The 23,977-nt window shown below is 49.4% G+C and overlaps 1 protein-coding gene and 1 long non-coding RNA gene across 5 annotated transcripts in view; one reads left to right on the top strand and one right to left on the bottom strand.

The window, feature by feature from the left end:
- LOC130600033 (uncharacterized) overlaps positions 1-63 on the top strand; it is a 31,371-nt gene extending 31,308 nt beyond the window's left edge. Inside the window, exon 5 of the long non-coding RNA XR_008972352.1 lies at positions 16-63. This is a non-coding gene — a long non-coding RNA (uncharacterized LOC130600033). The remainder of the gene's footprint in view (positions 1-15) is intronic.
- The window catches only part of WT1 (WT1 transcription factor), a 33,078-nt gene extending 9,716 nt beyond the window's left edge, over positions 1-23,362 (bottom strand). For 2 of the 4 annotated variants that reach the window (XM_057410976.1, XM_057410977.1), the window contains exons 1-6: positions 22,676-23,358; positions 18,761-18,883; positions 18,496-18,598; positions 12,916-12,993; positions 3,941-4,043; positions 2,466-2,616 (exon numbers count right to left, since the gene is read on the bottom strand). In XM_057410976.1, the coding sequence (XP_057266959.1) occupies positions 2,466-2,616; positions 3,941-4,043; positions 12,916-12,993; positions 18,496-18,598; positions 18,761-18,883; positions 22,676-23,099 (982 nt within the window). In that variant the 5' untranslated portion in view covers positions 23,100-23,358. Of the gene's footprint in view, positions 1-2,465; positions 2,617-3,940; positions 4,044-12,915; positions 12,994-18,495; positions 18,599-18,760; positions 18,884-19,074; positions 19,716-22,675 lie in introns of those variants that run through there. The other 2 variants (XR_008972351.1, XM_057410978.1) reach the window with 2 other exon arrangements.
- Positions 23,363-23,977: the final 615 nt, after the last annotated feature.

The raw sequence follows: 23,977 nt of genomic DNA, 5'->3' as shown, positions 1-23,977 counted from the left end.
AGCTTTGTGTTTCAGGGCCTTGCTTGATTTTGCAATACTGCAACTAGTGAAGAATAGACAATCGAGCTGGCCCTCTGCAAGTATCTGTTACAGTAAGGAAAAAAATCAAGAGCCAACATTGCCCTGCAAAGATACTATCTGCTGTATTGGATGTATGTAACAGCTTGTTTTCAGATCCTGTGGTCATAATTTTAAAAACTGCCCTACCACTACGCTAAGAAAGGTGCAAGAGCTTCAAGCCCACGAGTGCATCCTTAACCACAGTACGGGAGGGCTGTAGAGAGGTATACCAAACACAAACAAATTGTCCTCCATTTGAGCTGACATCTGACAGCTCTCCTGACTTCAGACTGGCTTGTCAGGATTCCTCCCCATCAAAACACTGAAGCATAAGAAGAAGAAACATCCTTTTTTTTATTAAGAGTATCAGGTGTTCTGACTGCCAACTACTACCCTAACTGTTATCAACAAGACAAGCACTCCTTAAAATTAGGACTAACAGACCACAGGAGGAGACAAGAAATAGAAATAATCATATTCTAAAATCTCTACAGGAGTTGGAAATTGATAAGTAAAATTTCCAGACCATAATCATATGAAATGTCTAGCAACCATTCAACAGCCTGAGGACAAAACCCTGCTAGGATGATGAAGAGGAAATCTTCTTTCTATTCCTAAATCTGAATGCATCAGCTAGGTGAGTTTCCAAGCAGCTCTCATACCAGCAGTGCACTATCACATGCTTTACTCTCTTTAGCTGCAACCAACTTCAAAAGCTTACATGGCCTTATTAATAGCAATGCTTGTATCAGCAAATACAAGGCTTGGAAATCAAGATGCCCTATTTGGTATGGAAAGTAGCTTGCAAAGGTTGTCAACACACCAAAATACAGTGGCAGAAAAATCTGGGCCCACCTGTACAGAAGAGATGTTTGAAGGAAAGAAAAGTTCTTCCCCTACCTTGTTCCACTTTAGCATAAGCCAAAGGAGGGGCATGTATGACCTCAAAGACAATGGGAGGAATCTCTCCAGGGGTGTCAGATGGCTGTAGTCCTAATCCCCTACTCCCTGTGTGTTTTGGGCCTTTCGTGACTCTGCGTGCCTAGATCATAATGTGGTGTAATTCTGCAAATCTTCAGTTAAGAAAAAAAAAATATCTAAGCTGAAGTCCTTGTGATACATCCAGGAATAACACTGCAAAAGCCAAGCAACTAAAGGGAATAAAATACAGGACCAGGACAAATAAATTATGACTGTTAAAGTACAATTTAGGAATGAAAGAAATTGTGATTATGAGAAAAAAAAACAAAACTGTTTAGCCATACTCAAGAAAAATACTGCAGTTAATGGACCCCAAAAGATGAACACATTTTCTTGTTTCCAGTTTATTTACAGATAACAGAATAGCATTTCTGTAGATCTTCATCTCCAAAGATTAGACTCCAGTTACAATTTAAATTATCTTGAATTGCTCTTATCTGAGCAATGCTGAAGATGTCTATCTGAATATTTTGTGACTGGCCCATTCAGAGATTGAAAATCCTTTGTAATGCTCATTTCTCACCTGTAGAATTTTACACAATTAACTAATGTCACTACATGGTCTCCAAAAAGAAAAGTTATTATGAAACATCAGACAAGCTGCCAGGTCACACAGAATTAGTTGCTCTGCCCTCATCCATTTCACCCTTCTGACTTCCTATCAGGTTAATTGCAAGTGAACATCCATATTTACAGATTTTATCCACAGATTTCTAGCACAGAAAGAACTGTCTAAATGAAAATATGATAGGCAGTCCAAAAAATGTACAAGGAGCATATATAAAGTTTTATCATAATTCTACATTTCCAACAGAATCAATCTCCCAATAGGGAAAATAACTTTGTTTACTCTTCGGCAAGGTGCATCAGAGCATTTGATTTTCACATTTTGAGGTGGAACATATATTGCCTGAGCTCAAAGAGAATTCAGATCTTAGCCTACAAATGACTGGCTTCAGGCTCTATTCTTCATGGAAAAATGCCGTTTGAGGAAACTCATTTGCCAATCCCTGCCTCTTACCCCCAGCCAGAAAAGACTTCCTCAGGAGGACAAGAGGCTGCTAATGTCTAGGTTCCTCTTGCAGAGGAAACTTCTGAATAGTTAACAACAGTTAAGATATGGAGCAAGCCTTGATGCTGCCAAATGGAGGGAACAGAGACAGGGACAATTCACAGCTCTGAATGGTGCCCTGTAACAGTAAGAGAGGGAGGGAGGTGATCTTCCTGCTGTCAGCACTGCTCTGCATTTTTACTCACTCGTTTCAGTCTTCTGCATCAAAAAGAGGGATTGCCCAGCTGACAGACTCTGTCTGCCCCTGACCTGGCAGATCATTTCTTGCACCTTATGCTATTTTAAAACCACCCTACCCACTCTGCTGTCCAGTGCTGTGACGTGATTTATACCATCCAATGCTGACACTCACCAGTGTGCTTTCTGCTGTGCATCTGTAAATGGGACAACTTAAAGTATCTCTTGTTGCAGCCAGGGTACGCACACATGAAGGGACGTTTTTCATTTGTCTCACTTGCTGATCGGACAATAGTCGGAGCTACTCCTGGCACCCGTCGGACATCCTACAATGACAGAGACTTGCTAATGTAACGTGCATGTTCTCAAGCTTTTACTAACATATTCAAAGACAAACAATCAGAGGCACTTCTCCAGGACAGAGATATTTAAATACACTGCAAACTGTAAAACTCTACTTTAACAAAGTACAACCTTACTATACCTTTAATCTGTTAAACTCTGTTTATTAAATTCTCACCAAATATTTATGTGCAAGTTTAAGTAGGCCACGTTCTGACTTCACATATAACCACACAATTAATTCTGCAAGAACACTCGTAGGCATATAAAGCAGTTTCAGGCTTACAGTAGTGTAAGAGGTATGAGCATGAGCCAGGGTAGCATTATCCTCTTTATTTTAAATACTCACATGAAGTTTAAGGACAAGGAAATTAATGTATTATCTTAATTCAAACTGGTAAAAACAAAACAAGAAAGCCCATCTAGGTGGAGCTGGTGAGTAGCTCAGCCTTAATGCATTTTGACCACTGTCACAATGTTCCATCAAAGATGATCTCCTCCTTCTGGAACAATTAACTTCCTTAAAGAATGTCAACACCTTACTTTTACTCACTCCACAAAGCTGCCTCACGAGCCTATTTCTGAGAGCTTGCCACTGAATAATGACTTATTAAACTGTACAGAAAAGGAAAAGAAGATGCTATCTACAAACACTGGTGTATGTTGACAACAGAGAGCAATGCAGAAGAGACAGATACTTCTTAATGACTTTGCCATCAGTTTTAAGAACGTATAGCTTCTACAGTGGTATTTATTGATTATGATTATATGACTTTCAGAAAAGGAGGAAATTAACTTCCTTGAATGGTAAGTTCTTCCCAAATATTCACTGATTACTTAGTCATTAGGAAACAACCACTTAGTATATTTTGTTTTAAGGAAATATATTTGCATTAGTAAAGCCTCAGAAATCCGTAAAAGATAAATGTTGCCTAACACTTTTTTCTATATAGTTATCAGACGTAGTCCATTGTAACCATGGAAGCTTCACACAACCACAGTGACTAGAGCTAGGAGGTAGAAATTGGGTCACATGTTTTGGAACATCCTGAGAGTCTGGTAAGGAATATTGCCCTACAGGCATACTTTAGAAGAAGAAATAAACAATTTTAAATGACTCTCAGAAAGAAATCTTACACTGTACTTCAATGGCTTCAGTGGAGTCAGGACACTATGTAAAGCATTTCTCGATAACACAGGGAAACCGCAAGCCAAGGATGGATTTATAAATACAAGTGAAATAGTACACAAACATTATAAACAAGCAGCAGTTTTACTTCCCGAGGAAGAATATCCTACTATACTCACTTGTATGCCTCTAAAAACTCCATGGGTATGTATTCTGTATTGGGCCCCACAGCTGTACAACATGGGAGCACTGTGGTTCTCATTTTCATATCCTGCCGTATGGCTGTAAATAAAGAGGGGAATAATGGGAAAATGTGATATTTTTCAGTACTCAGCTCCATGTGAGAGGTTTCATTTCTTAAGTCAGTAATAACACATGCAGAGTTTGCTTTCATAGCCTGGATATCCAAGTTCAAATGCAATTCACCAAAGGAAGCCTGTTCTACCTTCAGATAGCTCTGCTTCCACTGGCTCTATGCCCTGACTCCATCCCTACACCTATTAGTATCCACTATGACAGCACAGTAAAAGAAAAAATTTAAAAATTGTCATGATTTGAACTCCGATGTATTTCCACGAAGATTTTAGGTAAGAGGGAAAAATCCACACAGCAGCATGACTGTGTAATGTGCACATGTACACATTATTTTTCAGTTAAATGTGGGGCTGCCTATTGCTAATATCTTTTGGAATGAGCAAAATGCCTCAAGTTTCACATTAAGTGCAGTGGATTTTTGTCAGCACCTCATGACTGAGATATTACCACATACTACCAAGAAAGTGATGACATTTATAAGAATAGCGGTCATGTACTCATAAACAGAGATTACAAATCAGTGTCCAAACTATTTATCCCACATATCAACTTGCAGGATACGTTACAAATTACCCCCTTATAAAAATACAATTAAAAAAACAAACCAGCCTCTGCCTACCAGGTATTTATATATCCTTCTAGGGGTAAATTTTCAAGATTGCTCATGCAGCATAATCACAATAGTTTAAAATGTCTGTAGCCCTTGTTGTGTTCTGGGGCTGTCACAACCATGTGTTCTATCTAGTTACATTCTTCAAAAACCTGTCTTCTCCTGCCCAGAATGTTAGCATCATTGCTGTGCTTCCTGTGTGCAACCTTCTTAATGTCAAAATTACGCAAATAAATTTGAGAGTTTAATTTTAAATGTGCATGTTACATTAGTGCGGACATTGACACGCGCATTAATATACATTGGCAGCGGTACGTGTTCATGTTTTATACTGCACTAGAAATCAGAAAGGCCAGAACAAAGCCCAGGGGCACACAGCTAGGGACAGAGATGGATACATAGGATGTTATCCCAGTCTTTGCCAAATGCTTGCAATAGCAATTTAAAAGGGTCCCTGAGGCCCAGGCTCTCATTTCACTGGTCCTTCCTTTCTCTTCACTCAAAGGTCATGTGCAGAGTAGAATTACAAGGAAGTCTTAAACCTCTTACATGATTTGCAGAGCAGTCAGAGGAACTGGAATGCAGGAGATGTCTAAATGGTTTGTGAACCTGACTAAGGAGGAGGGAGCAGAGCTTGTGAACAGCTCCCACTGCAGCCTGTAGGTTGTGTTCCTCAGTAGTTGTCCCCATAGTGGCTTGCAGGCTGCCACCTGGCAAATGACTTCCTTTACATCAATCCCTGTGCTGCTTAAAATACCAGTTTCAAACCCTGGCTTCAGCTGGCTATTCAAATCAAAGGCTACACCTTTTAGGAAGGTACTCTCTGATTATTTCAGTTTTAAGTAGCAAACAGGTGATCATACTGAATTAAGTTATAGGGCAGAAGCAGGAAATTCTCTCTCATGTAATAACAGATAAAGGAAGATGCCATTATCAGATTAAACTCCAGATATGTACCATGAATTTCATCATTAGTCACCCTAACAGCGTAACCTCTCATTCATGCCTGTACCAGCCACCCTACACATTACAACAAACAAGAGACACATAGCTAGATAAGAGGATTTCCCAGAGCAGAAACTTTGGAAGGAAGGTGTAGTAAAAACTGATGCCATAAAACACAGCCTAACTCTCCCTCCAGATTCACATGGTTTTTATCTTTCAGTGATAACTATTTCTGCAAAGACCAGTCAGTTCTGAAATAATCCGTCCCAGGAATAAGAAGCAGACAAAGACCCTGTCTGTGCCCTAAGGAATGGCTCTATGAATGGGAAGTATCCTCCAGATAAACTTCACCTCCCATTTTATTACACAGTTGGGAAGCCCTCCTCAGCATTCAGCCTTTTTCACATTTCCTCCCATTATTTCTAGTCATACTTCACTAAAACTGTACACACAACTGCAAAGCCTTGAAGAGTAAAACCTGTTTTCTGAGCCTTTTGACCCATCACATGCTAAGTGCTTAACGAGTCCCCTAGGAAAAACGCATCAATAATCAGTTCCCATGTTATGCTGAGCACATTTCCATCAACATTGGCTGGTACTCAGCATGCTCATACGGATGATGACAGCAAAATGGATCACATGAGATTTCTTGGATAAAATGCTATTTGTTCACTATGAAGCACTATGGAATAATCTGGCCTTCACCTGTAACAGAAATTACAGGTGAATCCTCTTTCCAGTCGGTGGAGAAACAGGAGTGCTGGAGTTTTCACCACTGCTCCCTTGAACTTCAACCTTCACTCTCCACCTGATAGTCACCTCACTGAAATACAATCTTTTTCTTCCAGCTTCTTTGCCCAATGCAGCCAGATGTCTGCCACAAACGCTGTTGCTCAGTTGGCTTATTGCATGTTGCTGCTAAAATTTATGCGCTAAAATAAAAGCATTGATAGAAAAATTGATTTATAAATCTCTTAACTACATTACTGAAATTCTGCATACAAGAGGTAATGATCAGATGCAATACCACATACATGAGCAATAGCAGTCACTGATGAATTTAACAGTACATTAACTAAATGAAAATCTTAAGCAGGTAGGAGATGCCTTAACTTTCATCTTTTCTATTCAAGGTATTCAATGTTTAACTAGGCAAAGAGATGATGCCTTATACACTTAGGCCACCAAATCTGTAATTATAATAATGAAAAATTACCCTGATAGGCTCTCAGGACTAGGTAACAGACTAGACCTCCACCAAAGCAGTGCAATGTGCCCACCCGACATCCACAAATAATACATGCATTATAAATTAAAAAGAACCATAGAATCACAGAATGTTTTGAGTTTGAAGGGACCCTAAAGATCATCTAGTCCAACCTCCAAGACAGCCAAGAAGATTACACTGTGCTGTTCGCATGAACACTGATAATCCAGGGTAGGTAAACACTGATACTTGGGGAGAGACAGGCTTCTGGGACCGGAACACATGAGCTCTCTCCCAGCAGGATGGGCTGCTCAGGCAACATCAGAGCAGTCTGGAGAACTGCCAGCAGAGCCCCTCACTGCCCTGCTGTGAGTGCACTCAGAGCATGGCTGAGAGCATGGCCAAAGCTCCTACACTGCACCTTCCCCTGCTTCAAGGGCTGAGCAGGCCCCAGGAGGAACTCAGCTAAAGCCAGGGGGAAAACACGGCTGAATTAAACAAAGGAGAAAAACAAAAAATCCCCAGTAAGGCCCAGAGTTATAGTTCGGAGAGACATTAAACCGATCCCGCCACAAGTCCTAAAAGGAGTAAAAACTAATCAAGGCCAGATGCAGCCAAACTGGCCTACCAGGATCTGACAGAAATCTTTGCTGGAACAAAGACTAAAGGACATAGCCTCACAGTCTAGTTCCACCTTTACTTGTAAGTACACAGCTCCCTTCGGCTTCAATGGGAAATGCACAAAGGCAGAACTGGACTATAAATACACAGAACTGGAGTTAGCTGGTGAAAAAAGGGCTCACTATATTTTGTTCTCTTGTTCTAGGCAGCCAGAAGCAGACCTGGAAACCTGGCCACAAACCCTGTCTCTAGATAACTGGGAAACAAAGACTGATACTTCTGCAACAGCACCCGCTAAGCAGGAGCAATGTGCTGCAGAGGGTTTAAAAGTGCTCACATTTACCATTAGCCCAGCAAATCCTTAACACTCGGAGAGCAGCTCTTTTAAAATGATTAATCTCAGAGTTGTACAGATCGTACAAAGATTAATAAAAATGAAGGTTTTACAGATGAGAATGTGTGATGGAAAACAGAACAGCTTTAGAGAGCTGTATCAATCTAAGTGGTTATAAAAAAACTCATAAAAGATGACATTCTAATCTGAATATTTTAAAAAACAATCAAGCTGCAATTTCTCTCTCACACCATTTTTACTTTGCTAAACTGAAACTGCCTGTCTAACATATAAAGCAGTTACAACTCAATCTGAAGAGTTAAGCTTTTTATTATTATTTCATAAACCAAAAAAGGGAAGCTTTAAGGTACACTGAGGAGAGTTAGAAAATTTCAAATGAAATGTGAATGCACATTGATTCATGAGATTCAGACTTGGAAGAGAAAAAAAAAAAAGCCAGAAAGCAAGATTACATAAACCAGGCACCACATTAAGCCTCAATTTAATTGTGTTTCAATGCAGGAACAGGAATTTTAGGGTTTAGAAACAGAGCCAAAAATGAGGCAAAGTGAGGGTGTGGGCTAGTCCCGTTGATAACAGAACATAAAGGAAGAGAAGTAGAGTTAATTCCCTCTGCTAAAATATTTACCATCCTAGCACCCTGGGAAAAATATGTACGGAGACAGCAAAAAGATTCTGATTAGTTATAGAGAAGATCATGTTTCTGCCTGTTTTTTGTCTAATACTATTATGGAGGGTGGAGTAGAAAGCTGCATTTTTATCTGCACTTTCCAAGGCAAAGGAATATTAAAACATGTGATTTCACAGATTACAGCCCCTCTGCCATCTCCAATGAGAAAACCAGCTGGCTGAGGAAAGGAAAGCACTGCATCTTCAGGGGACCCTTGTCTCTCTGACTTCAATAGTCTTTGTTCGATTTGGTTTTTTTTTACCATTGACCTGAGTGGAATAAGGATTTCACCCAACACTTCCCTTCAAATGAGACCCTCAGCTATCAGTGGGAAAGGGGAAATTCAGTATTAGAGACAATAGGTTATTGTCCACTTCCAATTCATCTTGACTGCAGAACTGAACCCAAGTAGGAAGTTTTGAACCTCCAAATTTTACTAACAATACCAGCAAAGCTAAACAGAAAAAACTTTACAATTCACTCCTAGACAAAATAAGCATTCACTGTCTTGTTTTAGATACAGCCTTAATAGTGTTCGATACAAATCATGCCTAATCTTCTTTCCAAACAGCAACAAATATAAAGTTTCAAGGAATGTGACAACTATTTAACATCCAAGCAAACACAAAAGGGGGGGGGGGAACAAACAAAATTTGTCTGGCTAGATACTCAATCTCAAATGACTGTTTGACTGTGGGAAGTACGGATCAAACCTTTTTACTTGAGCAGCTAAAGAGACCACTAGGCAATATTTCTGCTAAGTCTTGCTGTTGGGTATGTGGCTGTGCTCCTTGTCTACCATGCCATATCATTTCCTTCTTGATCTAAGTTTTTTTCCATGTCACTTTTATAAAGAGCTCTTGACATATCAAGGAGGGTTTTATAGTCCCGAGGTCTACCTCGACAACACCACTATGAAGGGAAGCAGTGTTTTCCACACTGAACAAATAAGAAAGCAACACCAAAATATTAAGGACAGAAAGGCGTCCACCAGTGTGGGACATCCGTTTTGAGATGTCTGGGACCTGAGTTCTCAGGGTAATAAGCAAAGGATCCAGCGACTTTCCTGCCATAGTATAAATCTGATCTCAGCTGCTCCAAACAAAATACCACAGAATGAGGAACAAACTTCAAACAGTCTGAGGAGATAAAATTCAGTCCTATGGTGATGTTCACTGCCATAACCACACCACTTTCTTTTCAGATCCTTAAAGCTGCCAGGTTGTGTGACAGCTCTGGCAGACAAGCCAGCTCTCCCTCATCTACCCCAAGTTCAGAAGATGGCAGAGAAGTCCCTGGACAAACAGGCACATAACCAACACCGTAGCTCACACAGAACTCTTCTTTCCTCACATGACTTACAAGTGTAACTTGAGCTCAGTCTTTGGCATTCAGAACCTAAGTGACAGTCTATAACACAGATTCAAGTCACTTGGACTACAGGATGGCAGTGGTGGGTTTTCTTCTCCAGGGACAACTCCTCACAGAGAGGAGCTCAGTTTGAGCCACCAGACCTCATGCTGGTTTGCCATCACATAGAAACCTCTAGAATTCATGGATGCAGCCTTTTCTATCTTCTTCCACATTTACACCTCTCTCTCCCTCCCCTGCCAGTCTATCACGTGGATGTACTCTGCCAGGAGACACCTCTAATCACCTTACATGTCTCTCTCCATCACTTAGCAGCGGCTGGACAGGCACTCTACTCCATACCTTTTACTGCCCACTTCTGTCATTCCAGCCATGCCTTCTGCGCTTTCTTATGCTTACACCTGCTGAAAGCACTCGAAGACTAAAACCAAGATGAAGAAACATTAAAACATCCCTAGATGTTTAAACATGAAAATATCCCTAGAGGGAAAAACAATCAGGATGAACAGTCTTCTAAAGCCTTAAAGCCATGGGCTAAAGAAGGCTCTGAGCAGATAAATTAATTCGATAGGTTAGGTGCCAGACTCTTGCTTCTGAACACACACAAACAGACTGTTCATAAGCTTGCAGCTCAGTGGGAATGACCTTCACAATACCTGAGAAGGACACAACTTTGGCCACCTGACAGTATTCCTTGCCAAATTCCAAACTTAGAATCTGGAGTGAGGAGATGAGGCAAACATTGGCAAGAATGTAAACAGCTAAAACCCAGAATGCTCCCAGATAAATTGCTAGATAACTCAAGTACAGAAGCCGCTAGCTAACTCTACCTGAAATGGATGGCAACAGATTCATTCCCGTATATTAAATTTATGCTGAAGAGGAACGCAGAAAGCAAGCTGCTGAGCTGGTCTGCTAACAAGTGTAAAGTGTATGACCCAGAAGTTTCATGTAATTGTAGAGTTCTCTAGCGATTTGCAGAACCTCCTGGTAATGTTTTCAACCTTCTTATGATGCACAAAAGTCTTAACAAGGCCAGGAAGAAGTGCTGGGGAGAACCCAAAGCAAGGAACTAAACAAGGACCATCATCGTTGGACACAATCTAGAAGCTCCATATTTCAACAGAAAGATAGATTCCAAAATTCTTAAATTACAACTACAAGATTGAGGAAAGCATCTGAAATACTAAACGCCTGGGAATCACTTATGAACAGTTCATATATTTTAAAGATGTAAATCTTGGGAAGAATACCTTATGTTCATGGCAACTGAGATTGGAGGTACTGCGTGTTGTAACTCTCAGCCAGAAAAGACAGATAACTATTTTGGCTCATATTACTAGTGATGAGGCTATGTCTAGCACTGATTTTCCACAGATTCTACAATCTTGGCCTATACCAAAACTTTCAGCTTTGCTTTACCATAGATCATTCATCTTGATTTCTTCCCCCTCCCTTTTTATGCATCCTAGGTCACATACTTTACACTGCTAACAGTCTGACATCTGGACAAGTAAGAAGCCATTTATTTTGTTCAGTACTCCTTTAATATTTCTATTGTGTCTTTATTTTTTTTTTTCACTGAGTTCCCCAAAGAATAATGTCTTCCTTGCCTTAATAACTTGGACCTCAGTCAAGGTTGATATGTTTCTCCATTCTGCAGGACATTTTCTTCAGAAGAGACAAAACAGTGTCTAATATTGTAATGACTGATCTTTAAAGGGTACAGCTTAAAAAGGAAATCAAAAAAACTTTTGGAAAAAATAAAGTAGGAAATAAACTTTAAAAAGAGAGGATTGGCAACAAAGACACTGAACTGTACACAGCTGAAGGACTTTGGGATCTTCTCTGACCAGAGGGCTCCTTGAGAGAGCTCTGCAGGCTTAATTCTCCCATTCATTTAAATACAGACAGTTTAATATGCCACTATCTTCTCCCTCTAACCTTCAAGGAGCATTTGTGAATGAACTACAAGCAGACCCATAATATTTTTTCCTTTATCACACTACAGCATGGTACACCAACTCCATCTTGAAGCAGCATTCCATGTTTAAGGATAACTACATGAAAGCATAGGTCTGTACAGGCTTTTCTAGACCTCTCCTGTTGTACACTTGAGGCTGCACCACTTAGACACTGAGATCTCACAGCAAGTTGGTGATACCTACCTTTGGTAGAGGGGCTCAAGGCCAATTACCTACTCGGAGCAGAGCAGGCAATCTTTGGCTTTACCTTGGCTAAGGACAAAAGGTGGCTTTTGCTCATGGTAGATGAACCAAGGTGAAGATTCGGTAGCGCACCAGACCAGCTCGGTCCTCTCTCGCGCTCCCCTAGCGCCAGGGTTACTGGAGGCACCGGGCACCGGCTGCCGAGCGAAGCGGCCCCAGCCCCGGCCCGAGAGCTCTTTGCCGCCCTGCTGACCCCTTCCCTGTCCTCCCCAGCACCACGCCGTGGCCTCAGCGCCGGGCCCGGGGCAGCGGTAGGCTGGGGCAGCCCGTAGCACGGTTCCCCCCGGCCCCGCTGCCGCCACCCCGGCGGGGCCCCGCGGCGCCTCGGGGCCTTTCCTGCCCGCCCAGAGGCAGGAAGCCCCGCGGGGGAGGCGGGCCGGAGCCTCTTCCCGGCAGGTGGGAGGGCGACAATGGCCTGGAGGAAGGAAGCCGGGAGGCGGCAGGGCCGGGACACAGGACGCAGGGCCTGGCGAAGGGAGGGAAAGGGAAGAGGGATGGTAGGAACAGGCGACAACTCGACGAGGAGAGCACGGAGGGGCCTCTGCTGTCCCATCGGGGACCGGCCCTGCCCCAGTGGAGCCCCGTGGCAGAGCAAAACAGCTCGCTCGTACCTATGGCTTCACTTCGTAACCCTGGACCAGGCAGCACCCCAACGCCCCACTTCCCGTTTCTGAAAACCGCAGTCACTCGGGCCAGGGGGTGCGCCCCTGCCGGGACTGTCCGTAGCTCTTCATGCTAGTGATCGGATCCAGGTTGTGAAATAAAAGATGGAGTTAGCTCAGCAACACAGCTATGCGAGGGCAAGAGATTAAAAAGGAATAGAACACCTTACCCCTTCAGCGTGGATCCCAAGTTCATTTGATTCCATGTCATGCACTCAAGCTGCGAGGTCATTTGGTACAAATTGTCACTGTTGCGAAAGTACAGAAAATTAGAACTAACGTCACATCGGTCAAATAAAAACCAATTTGCCAAGACAGCAACATTTTGTTATTGGTTTTCAGTATATAATAGCAGAAAGTTAATATATTTTATATAATTCATTTTATCGATGTATTGTGAATTTAAAAAATAAAATAAAAGGAAACAGAGAAGAAAAGAATGGCTGCGGCTAGAGAAGCCTCTTTGGATCAGCAATCCTGTTGATTTGGAAATAGATGGGAGTGGGGACATACAAATTTTCCTTGCAGAAAAGCCGTACCGGATATTGACATATTGAAATGGATAAAACGACTACCGGCGGCCCGGCTGGCTCGCGGCGTTGGTTATCTTTTCGAAAGGGGCAGCTCCGTTAGCGGGTGTAACCGGGAGGGAGAGGGACCACGCGGCTAATGGAGCGGAACAGCTATCGTGACTCCTGATGGATGTTGCTACACAGAGGGGCTTGACAAGCCGGAGAAAAATGGAGTGGCTGGGCGATAAGCGGAGCTCGCCGCTGGAGAGGGCGCGTTCCAAACGCGGGCAGCAGGAGCCCAGCGGAGCCCCCGTTGCCGAGCAGGGGCCGTGGCCGCTGTTCGGGGGGCCCAGCTCCGCGCCCTGCCCGCGGCGGACTCTGGGAGCGCTCCCGGAACGGCGGCCCGCGGCCCATGCAGGTCTCCCCATAGGTTGATTAATGACATCTCCGCTCGCTGGCCTTACGCGGCGAATTTCTGTCACTCTGGTAGTAGAGAAAGATATTTTCTTTCCCCTTATTTTTTTTTTCTTCATGGCAGGTAGAAGCGACCTAAAAAAGTCAGATTCCAGTGGGAAGCTTTTGCATATAAAAACAAATTAAGTGACTTCAATCTCGAAGTATGCACAATATCATTTGTCAGTATCACTGGACGCTATTATTCATCCGTGTGTCTGAAGTGCTATTATGCTACTACAATGTCCCGCATATCAGCCCAGGAATTGTTCAACTCTCCTGCAGTTTCCCCATTCGCAATAGCAACCCGTGCTGGTCTGTGCCAACCACGTTTTGCAATTCCACAAATTCTTCCTGTAATGCTGCTGTAATTAATTCCTCCAGGACCCTGATTTTTATTAGAAGTGCCCGCCCGATGCATTTACAGCAGGAGATTTCCCTTTAACTTTCTTTCGCTTGACAGTCCATTTATAAGAGCCTCCTCCACAATATCCACTTTTCCCCCTCCTTTGCTTTTTCATAAAGCAATACACTTATTCATCTTGTCACGACCTCGCAGCCACTGTATTGCATTGCCGCCTTCGGGTGACGGCGTCCGAACCGAACCGAACCGCACCGCACAGCTCCGAAACCAGCGCCTGTCCAGTGGCGAGGGGAAGCCGCTGCTCACCCCGCCCCGTCTAACGCACGCTCTGCCCGGTTTGCCCCTGGGTCTACAGCTCCGATGGCAGCTCAGCGGCGGAGCCTGGGCTGGCTGCAGCCTTTGGAGGCGCCCGGGGCGGCCGAACCCTGCTCTGTCGCACTCGGTCCCTCCGGCTCGGGTGGCCTCAGGAAAGACCCGCAGCCCTCGGCCCTCCCCGGCCGCCCGCGGCAGTTGCGGTGAGGCAGCAGTCGGAGGAGCTAGTGCCGGCGCAGTAAGCTGCCGGTTCAGACCCCACGCCAGCCTCGCTTAGACCCCCCCTGGCGCCAGGGCCGGGCGAGGCGCTCTTCAGGCTGGGGAGAAGGAGAGGTTTGACCTGTGGCCCTGCGGGATGCGCTGGGGCCTTTCGGCACGCCCCGGGTGGGATGTGCCCTGGCACTTGGGTGTCCCCAGAGGGGCATCCCCATACCCCTCACCCGGGTGCAGAGGGGACCGGTGCCAGCTCTGCTGCCCGCAGTGGCCAAGGGGAGAGATCTGTTTTCTGTGGAGATGCTGAGCACACGGCCCTCCGAGGTTTACACCTCAAAAAACCTGGATAGCCCAAGCAGTAGCTGTAAACCATGCCCGGGGCCATCGGGGCTAAACATCTCACATCTAGCACGGGACAGAAAGCAGGACATCCCTGTCTCCATTTACGCCTCGACATGCTTTGTTATTGACAGTACCGTGAGATCATCTCACGGAATTAACTGCTCCTCTCGAAATCTCGTCTTCGGACGAAGTTTGAATGATGAGAAGGAAAGCGGTGTCCCCAGGGATCCGCCTGCCCCAATTCCAATCTGAATCCTTGGCCCTCCAAACGGCCACAGAGAAGACACTAAAAATAACATTTTCATTACAGAGATCCTTTTAAAGAGAAACGAGAGGAAGGGGGGGGGGGGGGGGGGGGGGGGGGGGCATTTCTGCAACGGGGATTAATGTAAATTGGAGTGGAATAAAAGGAAGTCAACGCTGAGCAAAAAGGGAACTCAAAAGGAAACCAGTAGTAGATCATATAGAGTTTGTTTTGGCCTGCATTGCAGTATTACCGAGTTCTTGACCTCTGCACAGAAAGAGCTATAATCTGTACCGAGACTCCTCCACTTCTAAAGTCTTTGTGTGACTCACAGTAAATTTTCAACATCGAGCATGTTTACTACATTAAACAGCGCGAGGTAGAAAAGTTCACATCACCGTTTTAATAGTCCCACAAACGCTAGTCATCTAATGCACACTTGCAATCTGCGCGGGTTTGTCATCCGTATCCAGCTATCAACCAACGCCGCAGCGCTCCTTGGCAGAGGAGCGGACTGCATTATAAACCGAGAGCAAGTAGTTGCCGAGACGAGAGATTTCGGAGACACTTTTCCTTCCTAGTAAAAGAATTACGATCATTTAACCGTCTTTCAAGCTGCTCCCTTCCCGAGCGCTTTTGCCTGGATATGGGGGAAAGTAAAAGCTCTCCAGCCCTAGGTTACCGCCTGCTACCCCGGCCCAAGGACCCTGCCGCTCACCCACGTTACTCCCTGGCGGGGAAGCAGGCAGGCTTCGCGGCGGTCCCTTGCAGCGGTGGGGCGACGAGGAGGGGGAAGAAAGAACATCACGAGGAGATGGGTCCCTCCCTCGTCTCCTCGGGTTGGCTCATCAGGGAGACGGGGATATGGGAGGAATGGCCCTGCGGGAGCCGGCGAACTCCAAGCCTCTGCCACAATGGGGTGGATAGGGATCTCAAAGGACTCCCGTGAGCTACCCGAGGAGGCTGGTACAGGGTGAACACCGCCTGTTGCATCCCGCCGCGGAAAGAGGCAGCACCTCGGGTTCCAAACACCTCCGGTTCCCGAGCTCGCCACACTGCTAAAAGCGAGCGGCGACGGCTGCCGTCCTTAGCCGGTGAAAGGAGGGACAGGGGCGTCACGCCGGGAGTTAGCACCATCCCCTGCGCACCCCGCGCAGCAGTGCCGTCCGCATCCCTATCCCATTCATCCCTGCCGGCCTCGCCGTTCAGACGCGGCCACCGAGCCATCCACTGTCGAAGCAGAGCTGGCAAACGGCCTGAACGGCGAAAAGCGAGGGAAAACTTCAGAGAATGGGTACGGAATAAGTACAGTCTTTTAAAAAATAATAACGGTTTGGCCAAATCAATATATGTGTATTAACACAGGAGGTCGGTTTTCAGGCCGCTGGAGAAGTGGCTAAGGAGTCGCGTCCGTTTCTGCACCTTAACTGCTAGTCTCCTTTCTCGATATCACTTCCTAGGAAGTGCACTTGTAGTAGGAACACCGTTTTTCAAGATGCTTCTGAATGTATGCGGAAGGGGATAAGGGAGTCACCCTGTGCTCGGGCTTCAGTGCTGAAGCTCTGTGTAACGGGAGCTGCCCTCCACACGGTGCAGGTGTGAGATTTAAGGGCTTAAACCCTTATCCTACCGAAGGAAGTAGCAAACCACCAAGGGAGGGGAGCAGACCAAGGCCAAGGTCGGGCAGAAACCGTTCCGGTATCGCCGCTCTGCCCGTTCGTGCTGGGATGCAGGAGCCCTAGGCGGGAGGCGGCGGCCCGGGGGCGATGCTTTTCCCCCCCTCTGACGCCACCGACGGACATACACACGGAGGAGGGAGCTCTCGGCACAAGCAGCGCTTTTCTATCGGAATCACACGTGCCGGAACGGGGCCCGCACAGCTGAAAGTACAAACGCCGCAGGGGACAGCGCCCGAGGTGCCGCGGCAGCCGGGAGCCCCGACACGGGAGCTGGGCAAGGGCCGAAGGGGCGGGGGAGCGGCCAGCCCAAGCGCCCCTGCAAACCTTATTTATAGATTTCCCCGAGCAATCTCTGCCGTTCCAGCGCAGGAGCTCCCCCGGCCAATTATTCGGCAAGCTAATCTCTCTGGATAGGCTTCTTTCCTTCCTTCATTACCTCATTCCCTCCTTCCCTTGACGTCAGCTCAAGTTCATTAGCAAAGTGGCTTCTGGAAGTGACAATTTTGTTGTCCCACATCCAGTGTTGATTAATCAGAGATGATATAACCGGCCTACAAGAGGAGCCGCTCGCCGCTTCCTTCACGGAGGCACATTGTTTTGTATGCGAGGGTCACTTAGCAACGCCGAGCTACGGGACTGGCTCCAAGTTCACAAAAAGTTGAAGAATAATTTTTGGGGAACTTCTTTGGTCACTAAACACATTGTAAAACCGCGAGAGACACTCGCAGCCCCCATGCCAGACCGAAGAGAGCGGGAAGCCATGCTTCAAGGGACCCGTCTACTGGCCGGGAGCGCTAGCGCCTGCAGCAAGGCTCCAAGCGCACCTTTCTCCCCGCAGGGAAACCCGACGGGTTTATTGTCCCGTTTTCAATAAATAACCTCCCTGCAGGTCATTCCCCGTGGCTCCTGGGAGCCATCGGAAGAGCTCTTGCTCTGCAAGCCGAAGCCCCTGGACGCGGCTGCTTTTTAATTGCCTGTACCACTCTCTGTCCATCGCTGCTGCTCACCAGCGAGCGCTCTCACATCTTCCCGGCCTGGAGGAAGAGCGGCTGGGAGAATCCCAGGGTGGAGTGGGTGAAGGAGCAGGGATCCCGTGGCCTGAGCGGGCTATCCCCACTGTGCAGCGTAAGCCAAGGGCAGTTGCAGAGCCCCCGTCTGGCCCGGGCAGTGAGAGATGCCCTGGAGCAGCGTTTGGGCTACCCCGGGCGTTTCCCCCCGGCGCGGATGAAGAGAGAACACAGGCGGGGCAGCCCGGCTCCCGCTTTCCGAAGGCAGTCAGTACCTGCCGCCGGAGCGAGGATCCCCGAACCGGTAGCCTAGTGCCCGACCCCCGGGGGGCTTGATGTAGTGCCCACGCCGAGAGGCCACGGACCCCGGCAAACCCTGGCCCGGGGTGGGTAGGAGGCCCCGTAAAGCTCTGAGACATGATGTGGCTCAGGGTGGGAGGCGCAGTGTCCTTTTTTGTTTTGTGGGGATTTGTTTTGGGTCGGTGTTTGTTTTTAACGCGTGAATCTTTGTTTCTTTTGAGAAAGGAAACCCCAGATCTGTTTCATTGACGGAAGGAGAAAGCTGTTGGGACGGCACGCAGGGAGGAGACCACGACTCGCGCAGGAGAAGGCAAGGCAAGGTACCTGTTGTAAGGGGTCCGGAGGAGCAAGGCTTGGCTGCCAGTGCAGCTGTCGGTGGGGGTGTGACAGCCGTACACAGGAGCAGGCACCGAGTACTGCTGTTCCCCTGCGGAGAGAGCGGCACAGAGTCAACCCCGCGCTACGGAGGGGGCTGCAGGGCTCCGTCCCCCGGGCCTGGGCAGCTCTAGCTCCGCGACAGCACTGCAGTGAGACAGCGGCATGACACCGGATTGCCCTGCGGGCCGGGCCACCGCGGGGCTGACATTACCTAGCGAAGGCTGCTGGCTGATGGGGTCCTCGTGTTTGAAGGAGTGGTTTGTAAACTGGGCGGCGTGGTGCGACGGCGTGTGGCCATAGCTGGGGGTCCCGTCAAACGCCACGGTGCTGTAACCTGCCGAGGGAGCGAGCATTGAGGGGTTAGGACGTGCCTTGGGTTCGCTCGGCTGACAGTCCCCCCTTCCTCCCGCCAAGCCTCCTCGGGCGGGCGTCGAGAGAGACGCTCATCTCCCCCGGTGCTGCTGCCCGCCCACCATGAGAAAAACGACAACGAGTGTCCCTCCGTTCATCTCCCAGCACCTGAACTTTGCAAGGCTGCGGACCGGGCCGAGCCGCAGCGGTGGAAGCCCGGTGGGATCACCATGGACCCCGATGGAACCCCCGCGCGGTGGAGAGTGGCGCGCCGGGAAGCCCTCTCCGACGGGCGGAAAGTCGGAAGTCTCGTCCGTGTTTAAAGAGAACAGATTGGCTTCGGTAATAAAAAGGATGTTTTCATTAATTGATGCTCATATTAAAGAGGAAGGTTCCCATCTGCTCAGTGTACTCCTCTGCCGTTTCCAATTTAGAAGTTACCCTTTAATCTTCTCTTTTTTTTTAAGGCCGCTTTCTGAAGAGTCTGCAATAAGGCGGAATGTTACATGCAAAAATAAAACTCCTTCTTTCAGCGAAAATTACTCTCCCAAATAATAAACAGCTTGTTTTGTTTCCTACACCGAGCAGATTTAGATGGAAAGCACCCACCTCTGCTGACCCCGGGCCAACACCAAACCGTAAATCAGGTGTTTGGACACCAGCTCTCATTAATGACTTGGAGCTGGCTAAACAACTCAGCTAAAAAAGTAATTACAAAGTAATATTATCTCGGAGGCTTCTCGGCTCATCAGCGTTTACCCCGAGAGCCGAGCTCCTCTCAGAGTCATTCTTCCAAAACAACAAACCAAAAATTCCTGCCCGGGCTGGGAAAAGAAACCAAACGCAGCCCTGCTCGTCCCCCCGAACCCCACTTATCCAGCCGGGGCACACCCTCCCTGCCCGTCGGGATGTGGCGTGTGGCCGGGAAGGATTTTGTCAGTCCACTCCTGGGCTGTTTTCAGTCTCCCCTCTCAGCTCCCTTGGGTCCCGGGTGCTGGGGTCTGCATCGCAACCGCCGATCTATGGATATATATCACGGGGGGGGGAAGAGGAGAGGCAAAAAAGCGGTGCAACTGTTGCTTCTCGATTTCATTCTCTTTGCAGACAGCCTGGATCTAGCGACATTACAGAACTTCATTAACCTTGCGAGGGAGCAACGACAGGGGCAACGAGGGGTGGGGGATGAGGGAATGAGGGAGGAAGAAATAATCCTTTGAAACATTCCCCTTCGCGAGGAATGTAAGCCGGCGCTGAGGCTGCGGGGCTGGGGTAGATGTGGGGCTGTCTTGTCCCACATCCCCTCGCCCCAGGAGCCCAGCTCTGCCTCGCTGCGGCAGCGATGACAGACCGGTACCTCAAGGGCTCCCATCCCACAGCTGCTTCTCGCTCCTTATCTCCTCCCTTAGCCCTCAGAGTAGAGCCTCAACCCTCAACTCCCTTTTCGCCGTTTTCCTGATTCTTTTTTAACTTTCAGCAAGCGCTAACACTTTCCACGTTACTTCTGGCCCGGCGCAGACTTTCGGTGACCTTCAAAACTCAGCTCGGAGCAGAACGAGGTTTTGGCCGCGTTTTCCGGTGTTGCCTGACCCAAAGCTTCAGGAATGTGATAAGAAAGTAGAGTTCTGAACCGAGCTGCCGATAGTGAGGTCTCTTTAATTAGGGCGTTATCAGAGACAGTCCTGATTAAGATGTGCTGAAAATAATTGAAAGTTGTACATCTGGTGGAGAACTGGAGGCGTCCATTTGTTGGAGGAGCCCAGCTGGATGAAAGAGACAGGCGAACGAGGAGAGGAAAACTGGGCAGAGGTTTCAAAGCTTTGGTTCCCTAACCCCCACACCACTCCAGACTTGGCAGAAGTGTTACCGCAGAGCCAAGGTAGCATCTTTCCCACGGTCGGAGCAACCGGCTTAAAAGAAACAACCCAGGAGTTCAGCCTTGAGGAGATCCAAAGGAAGAACACTTTATCCATACGCACACACATAAAAAAGGAAATCAAACGCTCTTTGCCGAATTCCTCCTTGCCGAAGGAGTTCGCTGCGTGTTGCCGCCGAACATAACTATGGCTAAGCAGCGGCGCTGTTCATGCGGGGAGCAGCCCCGAACTTAGCGGAGCCCCCAGGCCCGGCGAATCACGGGAGGAGCGGGACTCCACTCTCGCAGGGTCTCGATCCAACCGACCGGGCCCGGGAGGTGCAAAGAAGTGTACGGCCACTGGGCCCCGGCTCCCGGGCACGCAAAGGGGTCTGTGTGCGGGACCTTGAGCCGCAGACCGAGCGCCTCCCGCAGAGAGCTGGGGACCAAGTAAATCGGAGCACCGGCTCAGTGGCGCGTTAAAGGCTCTGTTTCTCTCTGGGGTGGTTAAACTCAGGCTACAGGATGGGGCGGGGTGGCAGGTATTTTTTCCCTCTCCTACCCGCGCACACACACCCAGGGCCGAGCTATTCCATTACCCTCCTCTGCACCTTCCCGTAGCTATTTCTGCCCAGCCATTAAAATCCTCTGCGATATCTAAAATCCTTTCATATGTCAAAGATTTCCCCGGCAGAGCTCCCTGATCCACCGCGCTCTGTGTTGGCGCGATCACAGGACGCTCCCGAGCGGATCTCAGAGCCCCGCAGGGTACGCAGAGGCTCCGGCGCCCCGCCGCCAACCCGGCGAGGCCGACTCTGTCGTGGAGTGCCAGGGCTGCTGCTCATCTCCTCAGCCGGTCTCGGCGGCAAGACCCCGGAGCCCCGCTCTGCGGTTCCTCACATTAACTGTGAGCCAGGCGCCGGGCGGCCAGCGGGGCCTGGAAACGAAGGCAGCGGAGCGGTGGCACAGGGATGCACTGCCCGAAGGAGGCCCGTATTCGGCCGTGCAGCTGAACAAACACTTCCCCACGGTCGCCGTTACCTCTCCGCACTGCAAACGTCGCCCCGGGCCGCCTCGCCGGCCTCGGCTGACACACAGCCTAGGCCTCCGCTCCGGCCCTTCGCCGTGCTTCCCTCCGCCTGCAGGCGCGAAGGCCCGACCCCCCTCGGTCAGACGACCCTGGGGCAGCTGAAGGAGAGGGAAACAGACCCAAAAGGCCCCGGCCAAGCTCTCCGCAAGCTGTCCCCCTTTCCTTCCTCCTCCTCCTCCCCTTGCACCCGCAGATATTTGTACTGCAGCCACGGGAAGAAAAACGACTAGACGGTGATCCCGGGGCCACAGTCAGGGAATGACCCATCCATCGCCCTGCCCTGCAGCCCACGGGAATTTCTCAGCCGCCGCGAGCGACAGCGCAGTCGATTTCGGCCACGGGGATGATGAAGATAAATCACGGCCTGGGGCATTCAGTGCATAATTCTCTAAAGGACTTGAAAGCACTAACGTGAGGACAGCGGTTTTCGGATTCGGGATGGGGTTTGGAGGTACACCCTCTTCCCACCCCCGCATAGACTTGCTGAGGGAATTGTCTTGGGGCACCAGCCTCACATCCACTCCAGCACCGGTGCCATCCCCAGCCCGAACAACCAGGCGAGAGGCTGCTCCGACCCGGGGAAGGCCCGGGGGGTCCAGCCTGCCTGGCAGAGCAGCGGGCTGCGGGCGAGCAAGTCGTGGCTTCTACAGCCCCCTCGGAGTGAAGTGGCTACCGCCCAGGGAAGGAAAGGACGCACGGAAGGGCTGTCTCGCTTAACCCTGCTCGGCCCCTGCGGAGAAAGGCTGAGCTCGGTGCTTACATTCAGCGCTCCCCGGCCCGGCCAAGCGGGGTCTCCGAGGGCTGCCCCCCGAGCCCGGCAGCTCTGCCCTTACCCTGGTTGCGGATCGCTTGCTGGCTCTCCAGGCAGTTGGGCAGGTAGGGAGCGTTGGGGAACATCCTCGCCTGGCCGGAGGGCGGCTGGCTGGGCGGCGGGGCGCCGAAGGGCCCATAGCGGCAAGCCCCGGCCGTGCCCGTGAACTGACCGGAAAAGTGGACGGTGAAGGCGCTCAAGTATTGCTCCTCGTGCGGGTCCGACCCGTTCCAGCTCGGCTCTTGCTTGATGAAGGAATGCGCCCCCAGCGAGCCGTAGGAGGCCCCCGGGGGGAAGTCCAGGACGGGAGCCCACTGCGCCGCGCTGCTCACCGGCATGGTGCAGTTGCTGTTGCCCGGCAGAGAGGGCACGGAGGGCAGCAGCGCGTTGAGGTCGCGGACATCGGAGCTCATCTGCTCGCAGACCTTCTGCCTGCCGCCAGGCATCCAGTCTGTCCCCGGGCCGTACTTGTTCCAGGACACCTGGCCTCTGCCCGCCAAGCCGGAGGCCGGCTCCGGCTGCAGGCACCAGGCTGGCGAGCTCAGCCCTTTGGGAGAGGTTTGATCCGGCACGGAGCTCCCCGGGTCCAGCCCGGCGGGAGCTGGCAACAGCGACAGGGAAAGGTTGTTCTCCAGGATCGCCTCCGGGGCTGCACCCGCTCCCAGCGCAGGGCCGGGCAGGGCCGTGTGTGCGTGTGCCTGTGCGTCCGCGTGTCTGCCTGCCTGCGCGTGTGTCCGTCTGTCTGTCTGTGCAAGGGGGGCACAGCCTCCTCGCACGCCTAACTTCGGATGCTTGCCCGTCCTCAACTTTGCAAAGCTCAAATAGAGGCGCTTGCAGGGGAGGAGGAGTCAGCCACGCCGATCCTCCATTCACACAACCTCCGCCAAGGGGCTGCCCACAGCCAGCTCTGCTGAACCCAGCCGGACAGACACGTGGGGGAGGAGAAAGGGGGACAAGGAGAGCCGGGGATGGAGGGGGAGAGGTTACTGTGGGAGAATATATCTTCCTACACATCACTCCCACCCTTCTGGTGCGAGTGCCACTAAATCTCACCCTAACGTCCCTTCTCTTTAGGAGAGACCGTTAGCGGGATCCAGGTGGCCAGTAAGTACGTGTGGATGACTTCCCCACCAGGTCCGGCCGTGTCTGTCGGGACTCCCGAGGGTGGCCGTGTCGCAAGCCCCGGGACCGGGCGGATAAGCCTCCGCCCTTGCAATAGGTGGGGAAAGTGATCCGGGCCGGAGCGGGCGGACCCGTCCCTGCAAGGGGAAAGTGTCTTTCCGATCGCTCACCAGGCGCTCGCCTCAGGGGGCTCCGAGCCAGC

This window comes from Pezoporus wallicus, unplaced genomic scaffold, assembly GCF_028554395.1.
Source record: "Pezoporus wallicus isolate ANWC-B61680 ecotype Strahan unplaced genomic scaffold, APGP_CSIRO_Pwel_v1 contig_5958, whole genome shotgun sequence".
NCBI classification, from domain to species: domain Eukaryota; kingdom Metazoa; phylum Chordata; class Aves; order Psittaciformes; family Psittacidae; genus Pezoporus; species Pezoporus wallicus.
Note: the sequence above shows the minus strand (reverse complement) of the source record. Positions and strands in the feature narration are given on the sequence as shown.